The following is a 25,301-nucleotide window of genomic DNA, read 5'->3' on the forward strand; positions in this document are numbered from 1 at the left end:
CACAAAACCATGGTATAATTGTGAAAATTATACCATAGATAGCTATGGTATAATTTTCGGTTATTGAGATTTATACACTTGTTACATTCCCATAGGTTACATTGTACAGCTATAGGTTAATGTCAACTTAACAACATGTAGTTTCAACTCAACGTTACGTGTTATAAGCATATCATCATAACGCCGTGGCTCACCACGATGCTTTCACAACATCAGCACTTGAAGCTGCAAGTCAACACAACGCAGATTCAACTTTGCATTTTATTATTTAAAGTTTTCATTTTGATGATTTAATTCATCATCAGGCTGTATTAACCTTACATTGTAAGCTTCAGCATAACGTTATGCAAATCTCTAATATATGACAGCTGAGGCTTTCCATAGTTATCACATGTCTTTCCGTAACGTTATCGCATGGCATTCCGGTGATAATCGGCACATTCCGGAAAATACACCTTAAAGCTTCGTGTACAAAACAATTATTTGGATAACTAAAAGTATATTGTGTAAAAAACTTAAAATAAAAAATAAAAAACTAATTATTAGATAAATGCATTTTTTTAAAAGCTTCAAACATATTTTAGAAAGTTACTATGAAAAAGTTGACTTTTCCAAACCGTGTTCATTATGAATATTGGTAAATTTTATTTTTTTTTGTCGATTCGTCCATATCAAAATGTTTTTCTTCTCTGTTGAGGCATATGATAGAAAGATTTCATATCGAATGTACTAAATTTGGGGTCCTACGTCCGTGAATTTTTCACTCTTTGAACTTCTTTTTGGGAACCCCGAAATATGATCTTTATTAAATATTTGAATCTGTTATTTTTCTCCATTGTTGAAGCATATGATAAAAAGATCATAACATGTCATTTTTCATATCGCATGTATTATCAGCCCTAGGTTCAATATCATCCCGAGAGCCGCATGTAAGCTATGTATAAACATAAAACAATACCTTCAAGAGTTGCTTCTTCTAATCGTATATTGATTTCATGTTCTCCAGAGCACGCTAAAAGCAAAGATGTACATGATATAACATTATATACGGAGATTCATTAACTACAGTCACATGATATTGTCTTACTAGAAAAATTGTGTAGAATTATAATTTATATATATCAGTCATGCCAAATATGTTGTATAACGAATATTGTATATATTTTCATCTCTGTAACTATGTTATTTAGTAAATGAGAATAAAGATCTAATTTTCTATGTACATCAATGATATCCCCAGGCCGTCTATAAATATTCACAGCACGCTCTGAATAATAACACTTCTAGTGTGACTGCGGCTTTATACATGTAGTATTCCTTTTAATCAAATCATGCTTGCTGCATCAGGAGCGCATAACATGTTTGTTGACAAATGAATGAGAACTGATTTTAGATATATTTTTAAATGAAGGAAACTAGTGTTAAATTTAAATAGGACTTGTAAAAGCATATGCAGGTTCTTAGGGAAAAATTCCAAATCTATTTTCCCATATTTTGTGCATAACAAGCAAAACAGGGGCAAATTAATTAGCACAGTAAAATCAAATGGGCCATGAATTTCAAGTTAAAAGAATTGACTGATACAGGTCCAGTCGGAAAAATTAAACAAAATAAATACAACAGAAGCTGACAAGCGGAATACAAGACCTCCTTAACATAAAATTGTCCTTACTTTGAGCAAGAGAAGATGAACTTTATATCTCAAACTATAATTCATTCACAAGAAAGTAGTGCACTACACTGTTAAGATATTATTGATAGAGCGCAGGTGCGAGTGTTTGCATTTATTGTCCAAAAATTAACAAAAAAACAACCAACAATCAATCTAAAAGAAATTCTCTATAAAATTCCCATAACTCTAGAACAACTAATCTGAAAAGCATAAAAATCGACAGGTTGCTAGTTATCATGGAATCTAACAATCTGTAATAATTTGGTAAGAAATTCGGCTACGGTGAGTTATGTTCGGATAGACAGTTGGTAGAACACAAAATGTATGTCTCCGATAGAAAAATAAACCGTTTCAAATAGGACATATACAGGTGATAAGTGTAACGCCATTAGCTTTACGTTCGATGACCTGTAGGTTAACTTCTGCATCATTTTGTCTTTGGTAGAGAGTTGTCTGATTCGCAATCATGTCATGACTTCTTATTTATATATTTCTTTTATGAAATTGTTTAATAATAATAAAAATCTGAAAGTTTATAAAAGTTTTTGAAAACTTTAAACAAACCAAGTTACCCAATTGGTAATCGACCCATCCATGTCAATTATTTGCACGGGTAGAAAAAAGAATTAGGCACATGTCTATGGAGTAATATATATATATTACTACTCTTGTACTTAAATAAAATGCTAACTAAAGTCAATTATAAACAAAAGTACTTGTAGCATACAATGTAAGTGAAAATCATACTGACCAGAGCTCTGGGCTGTTACATTAGTCGTGCAGAAAACAACCACAGTCTGGAGGAAAGTATATATCACAAGTAATCCCGCCATATATCAATTATATTAAGAGATTATTTTGACCGTGTGAAATGACATACTCTTTTTAAAGTTTACAAACTTTTTTTTAATGTTTACAAGCCTTAGGGTCATCGGACGATCACCTGTACCATCTATAAAGTTTGAAACATCAATTGACCAAATTGAATAGAAAAAGGTCATTTTCCGGTTCGTTGGATGGCGTTTGTACATGTTCCTAGAGTAACCGAGCAGTTTCACTAAATATGAAATCAACACTGAAGAAAGTTTTAAATTCTCACAAATTAAATGTAATTTTATCTTGGATCGCAATCATTTACCAATGTAGTAAAAGGAAAATACTTCAAGTCCGTAATATTAAATGGCGTGAGACAAATAATTTGACCATTCATTATCATAATTATATAGTGGTATGAATAAATGTGTGTTTTTGTTAATTTTATGACTTTTTAAAATGAATGTATATTTAATTTATATACAGTTTCACTTTGATTACCAATTTAGTTAAGCATTTATTCGTGTACATGTATGCCGGACGAAACTGACACATAGTAGACTGGAAGTTGTCTCACTGGCAATCAAAATAGTAATTAATAAGGAGAATATTTACAATTTCAATAATCGCATCACACCCAGTACGTATAGATCTATCGTTTTATAGTGCTGAAGGTTTAATAAGAGTTGCAGCAGATGAATTTGTAATTTGTATGGAGACGCAAGCTACCATATAATGGGATATTCAAACTCATAATTCTTTAACAAACTGATAACGCCATGGTAAAAACACGAAAAAAAAACCCGGCTTAAAGACAAAAAAGTCTTTAACTATTCCTTGTTTCCATTCTACGTTCTGTTCAAAACACAACCTTGAAAACTAAAGACTGAACAACAGGAACCGTACCGAACTCGGGGTTATTTTTTTAATCATATAACAAAATTGTTGATTGATAAGATTTTACGTAATCATAGTTTTGAATGCCAAAAAGCCATTACAGTCAATCGAATTGAAAGGAACCCTCTTTGCACGTTTTTATCACAAACATGCAACGATTGTTTACACCCAAGAAGTTTTTAATGGAAATAAAGATTTCGTAAACAGCACAGAAAGATAACATCAACAAAAACAGAAGAGACGCTGTTTTCCTTTTTTGTAAAAATAATAATTTTTGAAGTTAAGCCATTATTAAAAAAACAACTGATGTTTCAACTTCATCAGAAAAAGGCGGCCTTAGATCGAATTAGCTATTATTTGTAGGTCATATTAATCTAAGTCGGTTCTTATACATCCTTGAATTTCACAAATACTGGTATTTAGCTTTCAGCATTCCTGATAGAAGACAATAACAACAAAGCACTCCGGGCGCATACTGTATTCTCTTTTTAATTTTAAATTACCACAAAACGTTTAAAACATGACTGAATGAGACTAATCCCCAAACTTGTATTTACTATGAACAATATGACGCGTACCAGCTTCCAAAGCTCATGAGAATAACTGTTTGTGTAGTATTGAAAAAATTTCCATCGACAGGGTTAGGTATGAATTTATCGTTATTCGTTGTGGAATTTTATTCTGTAAACTACTACAAAAAACGTTGCAATAATGTTTCTTATTACAATTTCGGCAGCAATATTTTGACATCATATTTTTTTTTACCTTCTAACTTTTTGTTTCGCGTGTCAATGATGAGTCTTATGACATACAAAACTATAAGCTTGGTATCTTTTATGATTCTTTTAAAGAAATATTCTATCAACATATTTTCTTCTTGATGGCATTCATACATACATTTATATCTGTTTTCGTATTTACATTCAAGGTAATGCAATTTAAATTTGACAAACTGAAAGTGATTACTTTCTATTAGATTAAACCATTTCCAAAAATCATCGTTAACGTGGTCTTTTAATTTAATTTAGAAATTTGTTGAGACCTAATGGTATTTTGAAATAGGTTTTCATGCCGTCACAATAGAAAATTCAGAGGAAAACAAGAAAATTCGACGTCATAATCGGATGTTAACCAATGAAGAACTGTGATCAAACGAACCACACGTTGATTATTTTTTTTTATACAATAGGTGCAGAAAGGGATAACTTGATGAAGAATTAGAGAAATATCGTATCACAAGAATATATATTTATCAAACATTCAAAATTCTGGTATTCTTCAAATATATCCAAAAAAATGAATTTATTGTATATACTTGAATGGCTAAGTGTTACTATAAAACATGTGTACATAGACCTTCTTTTCAAAGAAAGTACTTTTATTTTATCAACATCTGCAAAAAAAGTCGTTGCTTTTGATTTTTTGTCTTCCCGTACTATAATTAGCCGACATCTTTTCCGTAAGCAGTGACCTTCACCACTATACCTCTCGTTAGAAATTCGACAATAACATAACGCAAGTGACGAAAGAAAAAGTAAACAAATGTGTTAAGAGAACGGCATTAACCTATTCTAAACGAAACAGCTTAATATACCAAAACCATTTAATATCTGTTATGACAAAGTTCCATTAACAAATTGATAAAGGTTTGTCCGTTTTGAATTTTCCTCGATGTTCGGTATTTTTGTTATTCTACTTTTCACATGACGTCTTTCTAGTTTTCCACGTGCTCCATGTGTTTTTTTTTTATTGTCCAATAAGGACACGATCGACAAACATCGGCACCAACACCTAAACGTTAGTTTCCACAGTTTTCAATCAACATTTCCCGAATGAAATGTTGTTTTGTCGATTATACGTTACTGATTCGTATTAAATGTAAAAAAAAAAATTGCAAATACTAAGTATTTATTTAAAATTTCGTAGTATATCTATGGAGTGGTTCAATAATTTTCTTAACTTCCTAATCATCACAACACGTGTCATATGACTTTAAAGGAAGATAAACTTTGAATTCTTTATTGACATAAATCATATGAAAGATTATCTATTTAACTGTGTACAATTTCATTTCAAACACATTGCGGAAGCATATATTTATTCATATCTAATAAATATTTTTGTTGTGCAGAGTTTCTATCAGTTTACCATGTTTACTGAGGAACACAAAATGCTTTGTTATACGATATTCTATTTTGTTATTAATTTTTATTTTGTCGATGGATCTACAAGTTGTTTCAAAAATTTCTGTCACTGCAGCAAAAAAGATAACAAGACGTCGTGTTTTTCATTAATATTCATTCCTAAGATCCCAGAATATTCTTTTACGCTACAGTTAAAATCGAATACTTTCTTACATCTGGACAGAAATACGTTTCATAATGTAACAGACATCAATATTGCACATTTATTATTGCGAGAAAATGGTATTCTAACCGTAGCAAATGACACGTTTAAATTTCTGAATATCATGAAAGAACTGGAAATTTCATTTGAAGAGAAATTAAATCTATCAACTCTTGAAACATCCTTTTGCAGCGTAAATTCGTCTATCATTGAAGAATTGAAATTCGAAAACAATGGATGGGAAAATGTTCCGAAAACTCTTTTTAAGAATTTAGCTGGAGCTAATATTTCTACACTTTCGTTGGACTCGAACCATCTTTCTACTTTTGATGCAACTTCAATAGAGCTCTTTCATCAAGTGAAAAAAATCACATGTAAAAATAATGCAATTGAAAAGTTGTTTATCACGAACGGTTTACAGACAGTGGAAGAACTAGATATGACTTCGAATCAAATCGTACAGCTTCCGAACTTTTGTTTTAAAAATAACTCAACTGCTGCTCCAAAGCTTAAAAAGTTGATTTTAAATGATAATGCTATTCGGTCGCTTACTTACAGATCTTTCCTGTGTTTGGGCAAATTACGGGAATTAAAATTGAGCAATAATAGAATAAAGGAAATCGGGAATGATATATTTTTACCATTGACAAGTTTAAAAAGGCTTGAAGTAAATCATATGAAACTGATAAAACTTGAAAGTCGTGCTTTCAATTGTGTTTCTTTGCAAAAGTTGGAGTTTATACAAAACGATTTCAGATTTGATAAGTACAAGAGATTTGACGCAAAATCAATTTTTAGATTTTTACCTAATCTCACTACCCTCCAAATGACAAGGAACTATTTGCCAAAAGAAGAACATATTCTTCTTAAAATGTTTTCACCGTTGAAAAATTTACAGAAATTAACATTGCAAAAAACATCGTTGTCTTCATTGCCAGACAATTTTTTCCAAAACAAACCTTTTCTTCATACTTTAATGTTACAAGGAAATAGCATAAGTAGATGGAATTCAACTCTTTTCCATAATGTTACATCTCTTAAAAAATTAAACTTCAATGGTAATTCAATTAATCTCATCAATGAAACTTCATTTCCCGAAAGTATGCTAGCATCATTGGAAAGTTTAGACTTATCACTCAATCCGTTTTGGTGTATTTGCAATCATAAATGGTTTGTGGATTATCTTCGTACTTCCAAATTATCATCAAAACTGGTTAATTGGCCGGGATACTACGAATGTTCTTTTCCAGAGAAACTCAAACGTGTTAAATTGATAAACTACAAGCCAACAGACGAGACTTGCAGTGAATTAGATCCTACCAACACCATCATTGCATCTGTTTTATTAGCTGCCTTTCTTGTAATTTTAATAGGAAGTGTGACTTTGAAATGTCAAAACAATATTCGTAATGCGATATACCTCTATCGCCTCCGTCGACGTCGCCATCTTAGATCGGTTCGCTCTGACTTACCGGAAACTTACGAATTCGATGTATATGTTGTTTACTGTGCGGATGATCGTAAATGGGTCCACGAGGTTCTTTTGAAACGCTTAGAAGATGAAGGATTGAAAGTTTGTATTCACTTTCGAGATTTCGAATTGGGCGAAGGTATTGTTGAAAACATTGAAAGGTTTATGAATAAAAGCTGGAAAATTGTTGTCATCATGTCAAATAACTTTGCTAAAAGTGAATGGTGCCAGTGGGAAGTTAACCTTGTCCAAGAAAGAAGGCGCCGTCGAGGAAAACACGCGATGGTTTTGATAATGCTTAAGCAAATTAATTCAAAACATATGACAAGTGCGCTTCGTACATTACTTTATACAACGCCATATTTATCGTACACAAAGCGACTCGGAAAAAGATTATTTTGGACTGCTGTCATTAGCGGTGTTAACAAATCGTATAACGATCCTCCAATTGCAGTTTCGTACATTGCATAACTTCTGACGACTTTTTTGTATGATAATGATCCTTTTTCTTTGACAAAATGTGTTAACAATTTATTTCACCAGTCCAGAACTGAAACTAGCTCTAATGAATGGTCCCTCTAATCTGTTTGTTAGTTAGAGCGAAAATACAAGGTTGTCTTCTGCTTATGAACATAATCATATCAGCTATTAGTTTCATTAATAGCTAATTACATTCCTATCAACGATGAAATAAACAAATATATGTATTTATGGAAAGCCTCAATTATACTTCAAATCCAGCTTGTAATATAAGTATTGTTTCCGGAAATCTTTTTTTGCTATCATTGTTAGCTATAACTAACAATTTTGTTATCTCTTATGATTTAAAAAGAATGGGTTTGAGCTGTGAATGATTTAATTCTTACTGTTCAATATTTTTTTTCAAATTCTAATATGACGCCTATCAAATGCTTTTGATAAAATACAAATATATTGAATGTCAGCTGATCAAAGACGTTATGGTTTGCTGGATACAATTTACTCTCATGTCGTAGTCAGTTATATGTAAGCATACGAAAACATACACAAGTAAAGAATGAAAAAAATGAGGCGGTACCATTTAATGCCACCTATAATTTTCATCCTATACATGTAAAACCATACTGTTAGACTCACATCTGACGCATGTGTATAACCAAAGCATACCAAACAATGAAAACTAATACATTGACGATTACACTGTTTGCTAGAATTTTCTCAAAAATTCGGATTCGGACTAAAACCTTGAATAAACTAGTTATTAATCTATGGTAGACCATTTTCAGTAATCGTTTGTGCACTTCATAATTATATCTCTCATTCAAATATGTTTTCGACAAAAATGATACTTTAAAAGAAGTCAAACACATTGTTGATATAAATTAGAATCATTTCGCTAACAGCGTTAACAAGACCATTTCCTAACGCGTTCAGGTTATCAAATGACTCGCTGAGATTAGATGACCGTTCATCTGTTATGTGAAACGGTTATTCCATAACGGTCAACCAACTCGTGATGGCGTCCGTTTACCCCGTATCTCATATTATTCATACTTTTGAATTTAAATTAAGAGAAAGACATATATTTTTTTACAAATTGCAATATACAGCTACAGTAGAAATACATGACTGAAACCCAGTTTAGTGCATTGTAAATTGTCACTTGATCCTTATTAAGTGATTCAGTCTATTTTTAGTTTGATACTCCATTTGCTGCTATCGATAACAACAATGTCATGTGTACAGGAATACAGAATTGTTATTACATGATACAAAATTTGGCCCCTAATTGCACTTGTCAGAATTAAGAGGCAAAAAGAGGAAAATTGGGGGTTTTTTTTATTTTTTATTTTGCTCTCAGTTTAAGGTAGATAAATTCATATATGGCAAGCGATGAATAAATCCAATTCTAACTGAGCTAACTATAGATTATACGCACACGAGTGCAAAAGTTATAATCTTAAGTCACACTGAAACAACGAAGAAATGCCAATTATCCCTCATGTAGACGAATCACATGTATTGCATATTCATTTGTAAAGGAAACTAGTTTTGATACTTTTAACAAGGAAGTTTATATTTGTTTTTGCAAAAACTGTATATTTGGGTGTTTAAGGGTTAATTTTGTTTTACACATTTTAGATGTATTGTTGTTCACGTGTTACGTCCAAATAGGTGGACATGGCTAAAATTATTTCATGTTCAACGTAGATTCATTGATTTGTTTTTGTTTTACATACCTGCGAATCCAGTCAGTTCATTTTCACTGTTGTATGCGAGTATGTTCATTGTAGAATAAAGGATCATGGGAAAACATTATTTGTTTACGTTTCTGATGTAGAATTTTCGAAGATGCGATGAATTTTTATTGTAGATTAATGTGATAATTAGACCTGCAACAAATGAAAAACTTATTAGATTGCTTTAATATTTATATCTATTTAAAACTTATAAATAGATATAAATATTCTACATCAGAAATGAATGCCATACAGTGATAATTCATCGCATCTATAGTGAAAATGGATCGCCTTTAATAATTGATATTCTATATTATGTTGCTTTTATAACACATATTTGAACTTTAATACATTTATTTTACATTAAAAAGACACATCATAATGAAAATATGTTAAAATTTAGTTTCAAATCAATTATTTTGGTAATTTCAAAACGTAAACAAATAATGTTTTCCCATGATCCTTTATTTTGTATCATGTAATAACAATTCTGTATTCCTGTACACATGACATTGTTGTTATCGATAGCAGCAAATGGAGTATCAAACTAAAAATAGACTGAATCACTTAATAAGGATCAAGTGACAATTTACAATGCACTAAACTGGGTTTCAGCCATGTATTTCTACTGTAGCTGTATATTGCAATTTGTAAAAAAATATATGTCTTTCTCTTAATTTAAATTCAAAAGTATGAATAACTGGAGATATGGGGTAAACGACAAAGGGACAACAACCCAAAGACAAAAATAACATTTGTTTACGGACAACATATACTTCATTGATCTTCATCAAACTTGTTTATTTACGTTATATGGTAACTCGACAAACAAAAAAAAAACTACCACGATAATACTGATACAAATACATGCAATTCATGTTGAAAGAAAATAACCCTTAAGAACCCTTTCTTGTATCAATTCAAAAAAAAGCTTATTCCTTTGTTTTATACAATTATATAATATACAATTACTGTCTTTTGATGAGGTAAATGTATAGTTTTATTGACTTTTGAAAAACTGATATTCACTGAGGCCAACGGCCGAAGTGAATATCAGTTTTTCAAAAGTCAATTAAACCACATATTTACCGAAACAAAAGACAGTAATTGTTTTATTCCATATTCCGAGAGAAATGTATGTATTAGCAATTATTAACCAAAACCAATTGTACATCAATCGTTTTTTTACCAAAATAGTGCAGGTAAAAGCACGCGACGTTATGCGCGGTGAATATCCTTTTTCAGCAGGTGAATATGCTTATTTATTCAAAATCCCATTCATATAGAAAAACCTACTAAAGTTTTATCAATATGGAATAACTACTGTTATTTTATTTTGAGTTACCTACCTGATTCGATCTGACTCCATGAATACATTTGTACAAAATTTGTAGGCTATGACATATTCATTATTTATCCTCCAACTTACCCTTTCAGTAGGACTGAATATCTTCATTAAGGAGTATTGCCAAATTCTCTAGTGTTTGTTTCACTTACTGGGTCAAAATCTCCCTCTGGACATAGAATACTAAAGAGTCTTTATCTTAATATACCTAAAACATCCTTGGTGTACATTTTTTTCTCCACAAATAATATTTTCCACTGCTATTTGTATCACTGTATACATGCTTTTCTTCTATTTATCAAAACATTGTTCACAATATGCAGTCTATGATCTGTACATTATCTATTCTGCGACGTAATTTCGAAGAGAACATTATTAGTTACATAGTGTGCTCGAATCCCCATATGGAATTTACTGACCCCATATATACCATATTACGTCACTAGCACACTATGTAACGAATTTATCTTACCGACTATCTTAACGTGTAAAATTTAGACCACTGATCTATCAAAATGAGCAAGTCTTCAATAGATTATCATTAACACGATTACTCCATTGATCCTACCAAAACAGATGTCAACAATGTTAAATGTGTTTTATGAATTTATTTCAATCTTAATCATCAATGTCTTTGTCTGTTGAAACCTTTAAGATTTTTTCTCAGTACTGTTTTGTTTATCTAAAGGGACGTAACACCACTACTAACCGTGTATGAAATAAGCCCCGCCTCCCTACTACCTTATATGGAATATAAAGGGACGTATCTCCACTACTAACCGTGTATGAAATAAGCCCCGCCTCCCTACTAACCTAATATCAAATATACACGGTTTCCACGAGGTCGCTTTTAACCAATCACATTCCTAGAAATGTATAGGAGGTAAGATAAAATATAATGTGTGTTTCTAGTGACTTGTTAAGACTCAGGCTTAAGATGCTCTGTTGTGTACGTCATTATGATTTCTTGATATTAATGTTTTCCAATCTTTTTAAAACTACACCGTGAAAAAAAAATTAAAGTTGATTATATATCCCATTTATGAATAATTTATAGGGTTATACGTTTGTACTGGTTTTTTTTCACATAAGATTAACAATTTCTATAGATAGTACATTGTAACTGCTGAACGAAATACAGAAAATAAAGGGCCCAACCAAACCTTTAGTTGCCGACCATTCAACATCATAGGGAAACGAGAGAAAAACACATACACTATGTTTACACGAAACTAATATTATAATTTGAAAAACACGACCCCAAAACAACCTAGGGTTACCACAGGTGTTCTGAATGGGTTTTCAAATTCATCTCCCTGGTTGAAACTTGTCTTGAAAGTTATTTCTCGAGTTTGATCCATGTGACCAGAACGTGATTTTAAAGTTTCTTCTCTATATTAGATTTTAGACAAGGGAAGATCTAGACCCTGTTAAAATATAAAGGGCATCTGTTTATTGCTGCAAAGGTATGTAGGCCCGTCATTTTGTTATTTGTGTTGTCGTGTTGTTGTATAATTGGCGACCACACTACATATCCCTTTATCTATTACAGAAAACACTGATATGACAAACAAAATCATAGAATATTGCTTCTGCACCTTTCTTAAAAGCAGTGAATATCAAGATCAATCATGATTTAATCAATTTCGTTTGAAAGTAACAAAATACGCTCATGTTATTTAACATCGTATAAGATAGTGCAATATGAGAACGAGTTTTACTTATTAACTTTTGTAATGGTCACGTGTCGTTTAATAAATTACAAAATTATAAACCTGTGACAACATTTTCTGATCTGCTTCTTTAAAGTTGAACATCAATATGTCTAGTGTGACGATTGGTATTTTACATAACACATTTTCATTGTATTGTCACGTCTTGAGCTAAAATATTCACTTGTCTTCCCGAACGTATATAATATCATCACCAGGTGCATACAACAAAGCCCGCTTCAGTCTGCTTATTTCTTGAATCCTTGTACTTTCATCTGTCATATCTAAATATGTAATATTTTTCAAACAATCAGGATACTGCTCATCTGACAACGGTTCCAATAAAAGGGGAATGACACAGCTATCTTTATCATTAATATGTCTTACTAATGCTCTTTCCATTTCGTTCTCACACCAAGGGCTCGCAACAAAATTTCTTGTTAGCACAAGGATTATCTTACAGCTTTTACTGATTGCTTCTGTGATGTTCCTGATTATAGTTTTTCCCGGAACGAAATCCCTGTCCGCAATACAACCTGAAAATGATTTACACAATTATTACATATATATACGTTGACAATACAAGAATGGATGTTGTTCAGATATTGTCGATGACGTTATACCAAAATCTCATTTAGAATGCGTTACAAACAAAAACTTTCTTATATTGTTCACTTTATTTCCTTCAAAACTTCAATGACAATGTATCAAAAACAATTACTAGTTCAAAAATTCAAGTATGGAAAAATATTCAGCTCGTGACCGCACAACACTGATAATTAGTTCATACGTGAAATAATGTCTGGTTCGGTCAATCGTTGAATATTTGTTCTATATTTGAATTCGTGGATAAGAATTTCTATGACTCTTATTTATTTGAGCTAAGAGTTATCAGATACCCAAATTGTATTCACCATCAGATATATTTGCTGGTTATAATCGACAGGAAATCAATTATTATCATGTTAAATAATAAATTAAATTATAAAATATTTGTTTTTTTTTTTGTACTTTAGCATGTTTAGGAAGCAACCATTAAGGTGGTACCTAACACTACAGGGAGATAGCTCTGTAAAGTCAGCTAAACGTTTTAATTACGTTGTGTTGTAAATGGAATATTAAGCTTCTCATTGATCAAAATTGGTGTTTGTCAAACTGCTATATAACCAGTATAATTTTTCTGACAAAACGGTTGGTTCAAAATTTTTGAAATTTTTATATTTTTGTTAAAGGGTCAAAGTAAATACTTTGACATAATTTTATGAAAATTAAAAGAGCCAAATCAATTTTAGTGAAAGTGTTGGGTACCACCTTAACTTCAAAAAAGGGGGTATGTTTTTTTTTGTCAGAAAATATTTATTTTTTATTTTTTTGGACGCTATCAATCAAATCGTTTTTTTTTTTTTTTACCAAATTTAACACTATAAGGTATGGGGAAAACCTGGATTCAGAATAATTTTATGTAATCTGCTTGACCACAATATTTTTTTCATCAAATTGAGGATCAAAATATTTTTTGGGGAAAAAACCACACCCCCCTTTTCTTCATTGCCTGAACACGAGAGGTCTTTAACATTATTCGATACATTTCTTTCTTGTAAGCAGACGAAAGGTGAAAACATTACATTTTTCTATTGATTGATGGTTTGTGGTTAATGCAATTGTCAGCACTCTTTGTCATGTCATGACTACTAGTTCATGTTTAGATAAGAGTGGTGTATCCGGAATAAACCACGCACCTTCGACAGGAAAATAATCAATCAAAGACAATTCAGATCGGGAAAAACTAGCACCTTGAAACGATCGGAGTTTGAACACACAACAATAGTGTTGACAGCTGGCTAGCGGTAACTGTAGATTATCTACGAGGCTCTTTTATCTTTAGAATTCTATAAATTACCTTTAAAAGCTTCGTCTTCGTCTGAAAATTTCTTTTCTAATTCGAAAAGAAGCATATTGATAACCCAGTCACTGTCTCTCTTGCTATGAGATATGAAGAAACTGTATTGATATCCTTCGGGTACCTGTTGAGTCTCTAGAGAAATCGGAATAGGTGCTGAAGATTTTTCAAACTCTTCTTCGAGATCCATTTCAATATCGTCTTGTGGAACGACATTTGATATTTGTTCTTTGAACTGTTCAAGCTGCTTCTGTTGTCCTGTATCTAATTTTTTTATTGCTGTGTCACATTGCAAGATTTCTGTAATTATATCTATACCGGTTTGTTTTAACAATTGTTTTACCGTTACCACGTCGTGTATAAGTGAACACAAGTCGGAGTAGTCGTTCCTGATCATGTATTCATACACTTCATTCGTATTTGCCTGCTGTTTTTGGCATTTAAGCAGTATGTAAATTATTTCTCGGAGAATATAGTAGTGTTTGTCACCTCCATTATCATTGCTTTCAACGCCATATCGTTTTAGAAGATATAAACAGGTAACTTTAAAGTCATATGTCTTAACATATGAGGATAATGCTAACGCTCGTTTCATCCACTCAGCAGCTGTGACGAGTTCATCTAAGTCGTATAAACATGATGCCATTCTTTTAGCAATGTTGTATTCGCTTGGACCTGATAAAGCTATTCCGTGTTGCAAATAATCAAGAGCGTAGTGAAGAAACTCTTTATTCTTAACCACATAGGCGCCATATTTGTTGGTGAATGGGAACTTGGCAATCTTCTGACATATTCTTGCCAATATTTCCATATCAATTGCAGATCCCTTAGATTCGAAGCATTGATTTCCATCTCTTAATGCTGCTTGAAAGTATTGCCAAGACAATTCTCTGTTTGTCGTTAAATGCAAATCTCCTAAACTTTCGGTAACTTGCATACGCGTACTATAAGCGAACCAGTTCATGGTAAAACATTCTATTGATTTAGTAAGTATTGCCGCAGCCATTTCAAGTCGCTGTCGTTTTTCATGCGAATCTTTCTCTTTCGAAAGATGGAATAAGGCACGTCCATATTTATTCATTACAAATGAATCGGGTATTTTTTTCTGCATGTCATATGCCTTTCTTAATGGTATCCTTGGGTCTCTGATATATTTGACAAATGACTCATCTTTAATGAACTCAAAATCTGTAGGATTATTTTCAAGTGTCTTGTGGCGTTTTATTAATATATGGCCTATTTGTGCAAGTGATCTTGAAATGTAAGTTCTTTTCTTATCAATGTCATCTGTCATGTTTGCAACATTTAAAAACATTTCAATCGCCTTACAGGTAGCATCCAAGACATCTTTTATTCTATGTTCAGTTTTTTGCCTTTGTAGTGAATCGACATGACGATTCCATGCCTCCCCAATGTAATACGACCATACTATTTTGTATGGATATTTGCTGCAGATGATTTGGGCCCTTTCAAATTGTTGAAGGGCTGTAATTTTGCGGAGAAAGTATTCGTTTGTTCTACTGCATTGGATAGATTGTTCTAAATTACTGATAGTTTGTTTGTTGTGGAAAACACATTTTTGAAGCACTAATCTTCGTTCTTTTTCGCTTCTTTGGTGTTCTGCCTGCAGCAGCTTGTGTGCATCAGTTAATTTGCTGCTTGCAATGTTTTCGATATTAGCTGACATATCGTGCACCAATGCATACCCTTGTTCCAAAAGACAAACAGCTTTATTAACCATGTCTTCTTCTTGGGTGCTATTAATGATTTTTTCCATGCGTTGTTTACATCTTTCTGCGTCCGATAGTCTATGCAATCCCTTATAAATCTGTTCTAGATCGGACAATGCGTTTAAATTGTTTTTATTTTCCCTTAGAATATGTTCAAGCTTTTCTTTTGCATAACATCGCAATCTTGGTATTTTTGTTTTCAAAATAGCAATCATATTATTGAGAACATTATGTACACACTTATGCTCAACTTGCAGTCGTATTTCAAGTGCTTCTATTTCATCATAAATCATTTGGATGTCTAAAACATACATCAGATTAAGATTCAGCCCAAATAATCCTGGTATGATGGTACTATCCATCATGTTATGTATTCAAATACTATGGTACACTATTTGCCATAATACTCCTTAATTCTGACTCATCTGTAAAAAAAAAATTGCCATATAAATAATTATCATTGAAATGAATGTTTACAAAATTCCATGCACTCTGCTTAAGGTACAAATAAATATAAAAACATTGAATAAGATATAACAATTATCTCGCAAAAATTGCGACTAAAAAGCTTTTGCATAAAATAAAAACAACCGCAATCGAAAATGCAAAACAAATTATAGATTTCTAAATGTACAGTATGTCAAATGGATCATAATGAATATTTGTCATGTACTGTGTGGACCTATATACTGGCAGATACTTTCATTTATAATACCATCTACAGTTTTTTGTATGTTTGTTTTGTTTTTGCACGTCTCAGTGTAATTGTCGGGCTAAATCATGACAGAAATTTTAATGTTTGATTTCTTTGCCAGATTTGTTTCGTTGGTAATACTCTATTGCATTATTCTTCAAATTATAGTTGTGGCGTTCTTGATGTAGGTGGTATATAATCAAACCAAAGTTATAGTATTGGATTTTAAAATATTTTCGTATCGAACATGACTGAGGAGACATTGAATGCCGAAATGTACATCTGGTGCAGCAATATGTTTACCTTTAATATTGTTATTTGTAATTTTGTAATGTGTTGTTATAAATGAAATAAACTAGTAAATCAGTATATTTTGTATGCACTTCAAATAAATGATTAAACTGCCTAGTATGTACATATTGGTTTACAAACCTCACATTTGCTACTGATGCCAGACAATACACGACATTTTTTTTTAAAGATAGAAATCCAGCCCTTGGGCATGATGATCGTACTCAGACTCAGATATCAACAGCTATCAAAAGTAAAATAACAAAAATACCAAACTTCAAGAAAAACGTTCCTCAAAGGGCAAAAACCAAAAGCTCTAACACATTAAACAAATGGAAAACAACTGCCATATTCCTGACTTGGTACAAGCATTTCCTAGTGTCAAAAATGGTTGGTGAAACCTGGTTTAATAGCTAGATAATTAGAACCTCTCATTCTCATAAAAATCCATTATATTGACAACCATGTGTGAACAAAATCAAAATACTATGTATTTGTTGCTTCGAGCACACTTTTGTACTCCCGAGTACTGAGTAAAGTTTTATGACCGAGAGCCAATGAATGTATTAATTCATTTTTGTTTTCAACTTTTCATCTATAATTCATGTGAGCTTATCAATCATTTTATCATACATTCATGTGCAAGAAATATATCATTTCCATTATCTTTCTCTTTCTTATGAGTAGTTCTGACATTTGGGTAAATTTATTTATATTACTTTTTAAATGAAGTTAATTTAATGTGTAACCCCTTTTTGGTGGTATTACATGTAGTTGCCGATATCATGCCAATCAAGTCAACTAAAAATATCTAATTTTATTTATATACTTAAACGAATATCAAAATCAGACATGGATCCAGTGGTTAGCAGGTAGATTTGTTTTTAAAGATATGATAATCTTTTATCATACATCTAAAAACATGTACATGGTCGTTTTATTTTAAAACCATTTTACCTAATGAATTGCTTCCTTAGTTGCAGACTTCCGTTTTATAGTATCCATTACTGTCGAATATAATATTCTAATCAAATTGGCAATCGATCTTTCGTTTTTTTAAAGGTTTGAGCGTTCCGTATAATGGAATACAGTAAATCGGTAAGAATGCACACAACTTATTAAAAAAAGTGTTGATATTCGAAAAAAAATCTAAAGGAGTTTGCATATATATCAATTGCCTGTTTCCTGCCCTTATTCAGCATACACAAATTTCTATGGACATTCTAATTTTCCGAAATCAATCGTTGATCACATACTTTTCATAAGCTGACTATTTAAAGGTTTAATTTGTTATCGTACTTACATGTATAATTCTAAGAGTTATCAGTTATCATAAAAAAAAAGTTCAGAGTTTGGCAATTAAACCAGAAAAAAGACAAGATAGTTCAGCAATTCATATTTTGATTATGCAGTAATAATGTATTAATTTGATGACAGAAAAATAGACTTCATTCCAAATCAATAACTACAAAACATCTTCTTAAAGTGTTACTGCATCTGTAAAATTTGAGATGATGACACGTTTCCTGTTTTATCCAAAAAAAAAAAAAAAAATAATCACAAAAATACCGAACCCCGAGGAAAATTCAATCGGAAAGTCCCTAATCAAGCGACAACTGTCATATTCCTGACTTGGTACAGACATTTTCAAATGTAAAAAATGGTAGATTGAACCTGGTTTTATAGCGCTAAACCTCTCACTAGTACGACCGTCGCATCAAATTTCATTATACATGTATTGACAACGATGCATGAACAAAATGTCACAAATAGGGGTACAACAACAACACGAACCCCACCAAAAACTGGGGGTGATTTTGTAAAGCAAAATTATATCCGGGTGAAATTTTATCCGGAGGAAAAAATGTCACAGTAGTTGTTGTTATTTTTTTATCCTGAGGAAACTATTTCCCTGGGATATTTTATCCTTTGCCGTGAAATTCTATCTGGGTTGTTAACTTATTGAATAGTTATTAGAAAAAAATTATCCTTTAAAAATACAATGAAATAATAATAGTGTATTTGAAATAAAGCGAAATTGTTAAAAAATATATATCATAATGGGAAATAATTTCACAAATTATCCTTGAAAAAATTTCCTGAAATACAAAAAAATGTATTCAAGTCAATATCATCCTTTTAAAAAGAAAATTATCATGAAACATAGGGAAGAAAATCAGAAGTAATTTCAAAGATCGTAATTGTGAAAATAATATCATGATTAAATAAGGTTAGTGAAATTCATGTAAAAGTGAGTTGTTTTCAGATCTCAGTACAAATATATATGGATATATGGAAATCAGATAAATCATAGCATAACAATATATTGGAACAATAGTATGTTTAACAGCTGGATAGTTTTTACCTGTGAAATGTTATCTGTCTTATTAAATCAAGTTGTAAGTCATCTTTTTATATAAATGAATATATAAAAAATAAGATTCAAATAAAAATTTCGCTATAAAATAGATTCAGAAATATATTATATTAATGTCTTTAAAATATAAATTGCTCATAATTACCACCCTTTGATTAATCATGCAAATTTAGTCTACCTTTGTGAAACATTTTATAATTATAGTCAGGTATATATTGATTGTGAGTAACTTACATAGTAGTTAATGGGACTCTTTTTCACACGGTTCTGTGAAATAGATTACGGCAAATATATACCGGTACATTCTATCCGCATAACACAGATAGATTTTCACTCCTCTGGAAAAAATCAACCTGTGAAATACCATGCCTGGAAAAAAATTACCGGGACAAATTATCCTCAGGATAAAATATCACAGAGGAAGAAATAAACCGTTACAATTTCAGGTGCTGCTCCACATGTGGCACCCGTCGTGTTGCTCATTTTATTATAAAGCCGGTAAATAGTCTAATTCGGTAGGTCACATTCGTGAAAAGGGAACAGGGATTGCTCTTTTTATAACAAGAGAAAAGATAAAGCATTTATACGCAATGACGGGGTCGATAGAGACACTTGCTTTGATGTCTTTAGAAAGTATTCATATAAGCCGGTGATTTTATAAGTAAGGAAAGGGTCGATAGAGATTCTTTGGTGCCTTTAGGAAGGAGTCATATCAGCAGGTGATGTTATAAGTAAAAAAAAATGGTCGATAGAGACACTTTCTATGATGCCTACAGGGAGGGGTCAATCAGCAGATGATGTTATGAGTAAAAAAAAAGGTCGATAGAGACACTTTTTATGCTGCCTATAGGGAGGGGTCATATGAGCAGATGAAGTTATAAATAAGGAAGGGGTCGATAGAGACACTTTCTTTGGTGCCTATAGGGAGAGGTCATATCAGCAGGTGATGTTACTAGTAAAGAAAGAATACACTGTTTATGATGCCTATAGGAAGGGATCATATCAGCAGGTGATGTTATAAATAAGGAAAGGGTCAAAAGAGACACTTTCTGTGGTGCCTATAGGAAGGGTGACATAACAGCAGTTGATGTTATAAGTAAAGAAAGGGTCAATGGAGACACTTTCTATGGTGTCTATAGGAAATGTCATATCAGCAGGTGATATTATAAGTAAAGAAAGGATAGAAAAAGATACTTTCTATGGTGCCTATAGAGAGGAGTCATATCAGCAGGTAATGTTATAAGTAAGGAAAGGGGCGGTAGGGACACTTCCTATGGTGTCTATCGGAAGGGGTCATATCAGCAGGTGATGATATAGGAAAGGAAATGGTCGATTGAGAAACGTTCTATGATGTCTAAAGGAAGGGGTCATATCAGCAGGTGATGTTATCAGTACCAAAAGGGTCGATAGAGACACTGTGTGGTGCCTATATGGAGGGTTATATCAGCATGAGATGTTACTAGTAAAGAAAGGAAATGTAGAGACACTGTTTATGATGCCTATAGAAAGGGACCATATCAGCAGGTGATGTTATAAATAAGGAAAGGGTCGAAAGAGACACTTTCTATGGTGCCTTTAGGAAAGAGCCATATCAGTAGGTGATGTTATAAGTAAAAAAAGGGTCGATAGAAACACTTTCTATGGTGCATATAGGGAGGGGTCATATCAGCAGGTTATGTTATAAGTAAAGAAAGGGTAGATAGAGACACTTTTATGATGCCTATGGGGAGGGGTCATATTAGCAGGTGATGTTATAAGTAAAGAAAAGATAGATAGAGACACTTTTAAGGCGACGATAGGAAGGTCGTATCAGCAGGTGATGTTTATATTAAAGAAAGGGTCGATAGAGACACGTTCTATGGTGTCTATAGGAAGGTGTCATATCAGCAGGTGATGTTATAAGTAAAGAAAGGGCCGAAAAAGATACCTTGTATGGTTCATCTTTCACAAAAAAATACATAAAAAATTGAGAATAATTGTACATTCCATTCAACATATTTAATGCAAAGTATATTTTTATCAGATCTACATCAGGATGTCATCTTTAGTCATACTGTATGATATAAGAGCAAAGTCCTTTAAAACCGCTTTTAATATTTAAAGAATGATGATATTTGCATTAAGCCCAAAGGTGACTCAGGAACAGAAATATGGTCACTTTTGGTTTTTGATCCGACAGTAAAGTTAACGTGAATGTTTGAGTGTCCGTTTGATCGTGTTGAATGAATAAATGCGCAGCCACGTCTGGTCAAAAAGGAGATTTTTCTTCCTTTTTCTCGTGAAGAGATAGAGTGCCAGCTCTCTGCACATTAAGAACCAATGAAAGAACTCCTTGAAAGGTCCGTAGGTGGGCAAGTCTAAATTTCAATTTCTTTATTCAATATACTGTCATTTTCTAGTGGGATTTCCAATTTCTCGACATTCATTTTAATTGATTAAAAATATTTTGTTTCCAAATTAATTTATGTATTCTTATTGTGAACTATTAAAAAGACAAAACTGTCTACAGTGTATTCCAAATTTTACAAATCATTTAAATTCTTGCGATCTCACATAATTAATTTGTAGCTATTATTTATCTTAATTTAATTAATAAAGTAACATGGGATAAATTTTTCAATTTGTAATCGGTTAATGTACAAAGGGAAGCAACTTTAAATTTGCAGGTGAATGAGGCAAAATCAGCAGGTGCCGTATCAGCAGATGAGTGATCTAGACCCGTCTCTATTTACTTATCACTTCTATGTAAATCAGATGTAAACGTCTCATATCATCAGGGCTGACGCGGACGCAGACACGCCAAGCTTACATCTAATACTAGGACAGGTGACATTGCCATAACAATAATTAGTAATACAAGTATTGTTACTTATGAAATTTTGACTAATTATTGTACATTAATACATGTAGGACGTGAAAAAAAATCAGACGTCAATTTATATTAAAGTAAAAAATAGCAATCAATAGAACATTGTGAAGTTCATATTAATGAAATAATTATATAATCGAATAATAGAGGAAATAAATTTATTATACATACATGACTTCCTGATAGATTACGTGTTTTATTATCCGGTTATAAGTTTACATAACTGTATACTATACATGCTATATGTTTTCTGAAAACCAGTATTTAGGTCATTAAATCGATATTGTGCATAGTCTATTTAAATGCTCTGTTTAGTCTAAAACATGTTTAATCAACCTATTTTTACAGTATTGTTCAAGCTCGTTCCTTTATGTGAAATTATTATTTTATAATTTAATGAATTAAGTCAGATATTATATAATTTGTAGGTCATCAATTTTACACAAATACATATGCATATCATATGTGTACATTACTATGCATTGATTCATGCATTTGTAGGTGCCAATTTAGTTGCACGTTTATTTCTTTGCTAAATATATTATTATGTTCATAGCTGGAGATTGCTAAAATAGTTAGGTAAATAAAAAAAGAAGAAAAATGGTCACAAAAAAGAGAAAAAAACCCCGACATTAATGGACTGTAGATGGTGCAATCTTAATTGTATCTGTTTTTCTCTCATCAAATTAATACCATTATCCCTGCTTTTGTTTGCCAATATGAATTCCTTTACCATCTTGTATTTTTCTGGTTTGATTTCCAAAATCTGAGCTTTTTGCTTATACATGGAATAAAATAATTTATGAAAGATACAGCAATGCCCTTTGGTCGCTTTCTAAATTATCATGAATCATATAGAATAATGACATGGCGTACATAAGGGACACCAAATCGGCTAACGCCTCTTGGATACACAAAGTGCTCGGATGAAGATCATATCGTGTTTACATATTAAATTTTACTCTGAGTACAGATACGAGCACAGATAAAACCTGTGCAATTGGAAATGTTTTAAGGGATGCTGGAATGTAGAAGAATAAAACGTATATATATTTTGTGTTTCCCAAAATTTAAAATTTGAGTGTATTTGCTTTTTGTTACCTTCGCCCTGTCAGAATTTCTCTATTTATAGCAAAACTTTCATTTAACACCTATGTTGTATTTTAAGGCATGTCGGATGAAACTATAGGATTCCGAATATCTGTCAAAAAGTCAAAAACAAGAGAAGCAAACATCCTTAAACTGTGAATTTGAAAGCATGTCGTACTACAACATACATCGCATATATATATAACATCGTGGCCACAAGTTAATTGTTTTCTGTTTAGTATTAAATTTATATTAAGATCCATTTTGTTACATCTTGTGATCAATTTTATTTGGCAATCGCCAATGGCAGTCAGCAGGGTTAAAGAACATCAGTTGTTCGACCTGTTAGTCAAATGCGTTTTGTTTAAATATACTTCTTCACTTTTTTTGTTTTTTGGAAAATGTTGTTTGTGCTGTATTTAGACCCTTCTCCAACGAAATTTGTTTAACATGTACACGTATAAAAATTGCGGTTTTTATCCAACGCAATCATAGGTTTGAACGTAGTTTTCAATTTAGACTCGTATATATATATAGATAGATATATCCATCGAATCGCCATCAATGATGGTGATACATGGCTGTGTACATAATGTATATACAACTCGTCTAAACATCAACCCAACAATGTTAGATCTGTAAATTTGCTTTCGCAAATTTTTGGTTCTTCCCTCGCCGGGATTCGAACCCATGTGATATCGTGACACCAAATTGCCTGCACTGCAACCGTTTCGCTAGACCACACGACCACCTGGGCTCTCAAAAAAAGAGCTTTCGCTGGCCGTGTGTTACCTTTCCTCGTCAGTTTTAATCTAGCGGCGTACTACAGTACATGATATATAAGGCATGAAGATGTTATTGTTACAGATCAGCTAAATTATCTATAGTAAAGGATCGTACAAATTAATGTAATATACAGTCACAGAAAATAATTCTATTTATAAGAACGTCTGAGTCAGTGACAACTAGATTAAAACTGACGAGGAAAGGTAACACAAGGCCAGCGAAAGCTCTTTTTTTTGAGAGCCCAGGTGGTCGTGTGGTCTAGCGAAACGGTTGCAGTGCAGGCGATTTGGTGTCACGATATCACAGTAGCATGGGTTCGAATCCCGGCGAGGGAAGAACCAAAAATTTGCGAAAGCAAATTTACAGATCTAACATTGTTGGGTTGATGTTTAGACGAGTTGTATATACATTATGTACACAGCCATGAATCACCATCATTGATGGCGATCCGATGGATACATCTGTTGAAGAGTTGTCACTGACTCAGACGTACTTATAAATATAATTATTTTCTGTGACTGTATATTACATTAATTTGTAGGATCCTTTACTAAAGATAATTTAGCTGATCTGTAACAATAACATCTTCATGCCTTATATATCATGTACTGCAGTACGCCGCTAGGTTAATCAGCAGATGATGTTATGAGTAAAAAAAAGGTCGATAGAGACACTTTTTATGCTGCCTATAGGGAGGGGTCATATGAGCAGATGAAGTTATAAATAAGGAAGGGGTCGATAGAGACACTTTCTTTGGTACCTAAAGGGAGAGGTCATATCAGCAGGTGATGTTACTAGTAAAGAAAGAAGACACTGTTTATGATGCCTATAGGAAGGAATCATATCAGCAGGTGATGTTATAAATAAGGAAAGGGTCAATGGAGACACTTTCTATGGTGTCTATAGGAAGGGTCATATCAGCAGGTGATGTTATAAGTAAAGAAAGGATAGATAAAGATACTTTCTATGGTGCCTATAGAGAGGAGTCATATCAGCAGGTAATTAATGTTATAAGTAAGGAAAGGGGCGGTAGGGACACTTTCTATGGTGTCTATCGGAAGGGGTCAAACCAGCAGGTGATGATATAGGA

At 32.3% G+C, this 25,301-nt stretch overlaps 3 protein-coding genes across 3 annotated transcripts in view; 1 reads left to right on the plus strand and 2 right to left on the minus strand.

The window, feature by feature from the left end:
- LOC139488505 (cadherin-99C-like) overlaps positions 1–2,728 on the minus strand; it is a 30,943-nt gene extending 28,215 nt beyond the window's left edge. Inside the window, exons 1-2 of the mRNA XM_071274189.1 lie at positions 2,424–2,728; positions 959–1,012 (exon numbers count right to left, since the gene is read on the minus strand). Of these exons, the coding sequence (XP_071130290.1) occupies positions 959–1,012; positions 2,424–2,505 (136 nt within the window). The 5' untranslated portion in view covers positions 2,506–2,728. The remainder of the gene's footprint in view (positions 1–958; positions 1,013–2,423) is intronic.
- A 2,803-nt stretch (positions 2,729–5,531) lies between these two features.
- LOC139490342 (toll-like receptor 13) lies at positions 5,532–7,877 on the plus strand. The gene has a single exon (XM_071277159.1). The coding sequence runs from the start codon at positions 5,532–5,534 to the stop codon at positions 7,668–7,670; it is 2,139 nt and encodes a 712-aa protein (XP_071133260.1). The 3' UTR covers positions 7,671–7,877.
- A 4,503-nt stretch (positions 7,878–12,380) lies between these two features.
- On the minus strand, positions 12,381–22,610 carry LOC139489727 (uncharacterized). Its single transcript, XM_071276479.1, has 3 exons — positions 22,508–22,610; positions 14,376–16,530; positions 12,381–13,011 (listed from the first exon to the last, which is right to left on the minus strand). Exons 2-3 carry the CDS (start codon positions 16,468–16,470, stop codon positions 12,656–12,658), a joined length of 2,451 nt encoding a protein of 816 aa, XP_071132580.1. The 5' UTR covers positions 16,471–16,530; positions 22,508–22,610; the 3' UTR covers positions 12,381–12,655.
- Between the last annotated feature and the right edge of the window lie 2,691 nt (positions 22,611–25,301).

This window comes from Mytilus edulis, chromosome 9 (assembly GCF_963676685.1).
Source record: "Mytilus edulis chromosome 9, xbMytEdul2.2, whole genome shotgun sequence".
NCBI lineage: Eukaryota > Metazoa > Mollusca > Bivalvia > Mytilida > Mytilidae > Mytilus > Mytilus edulis.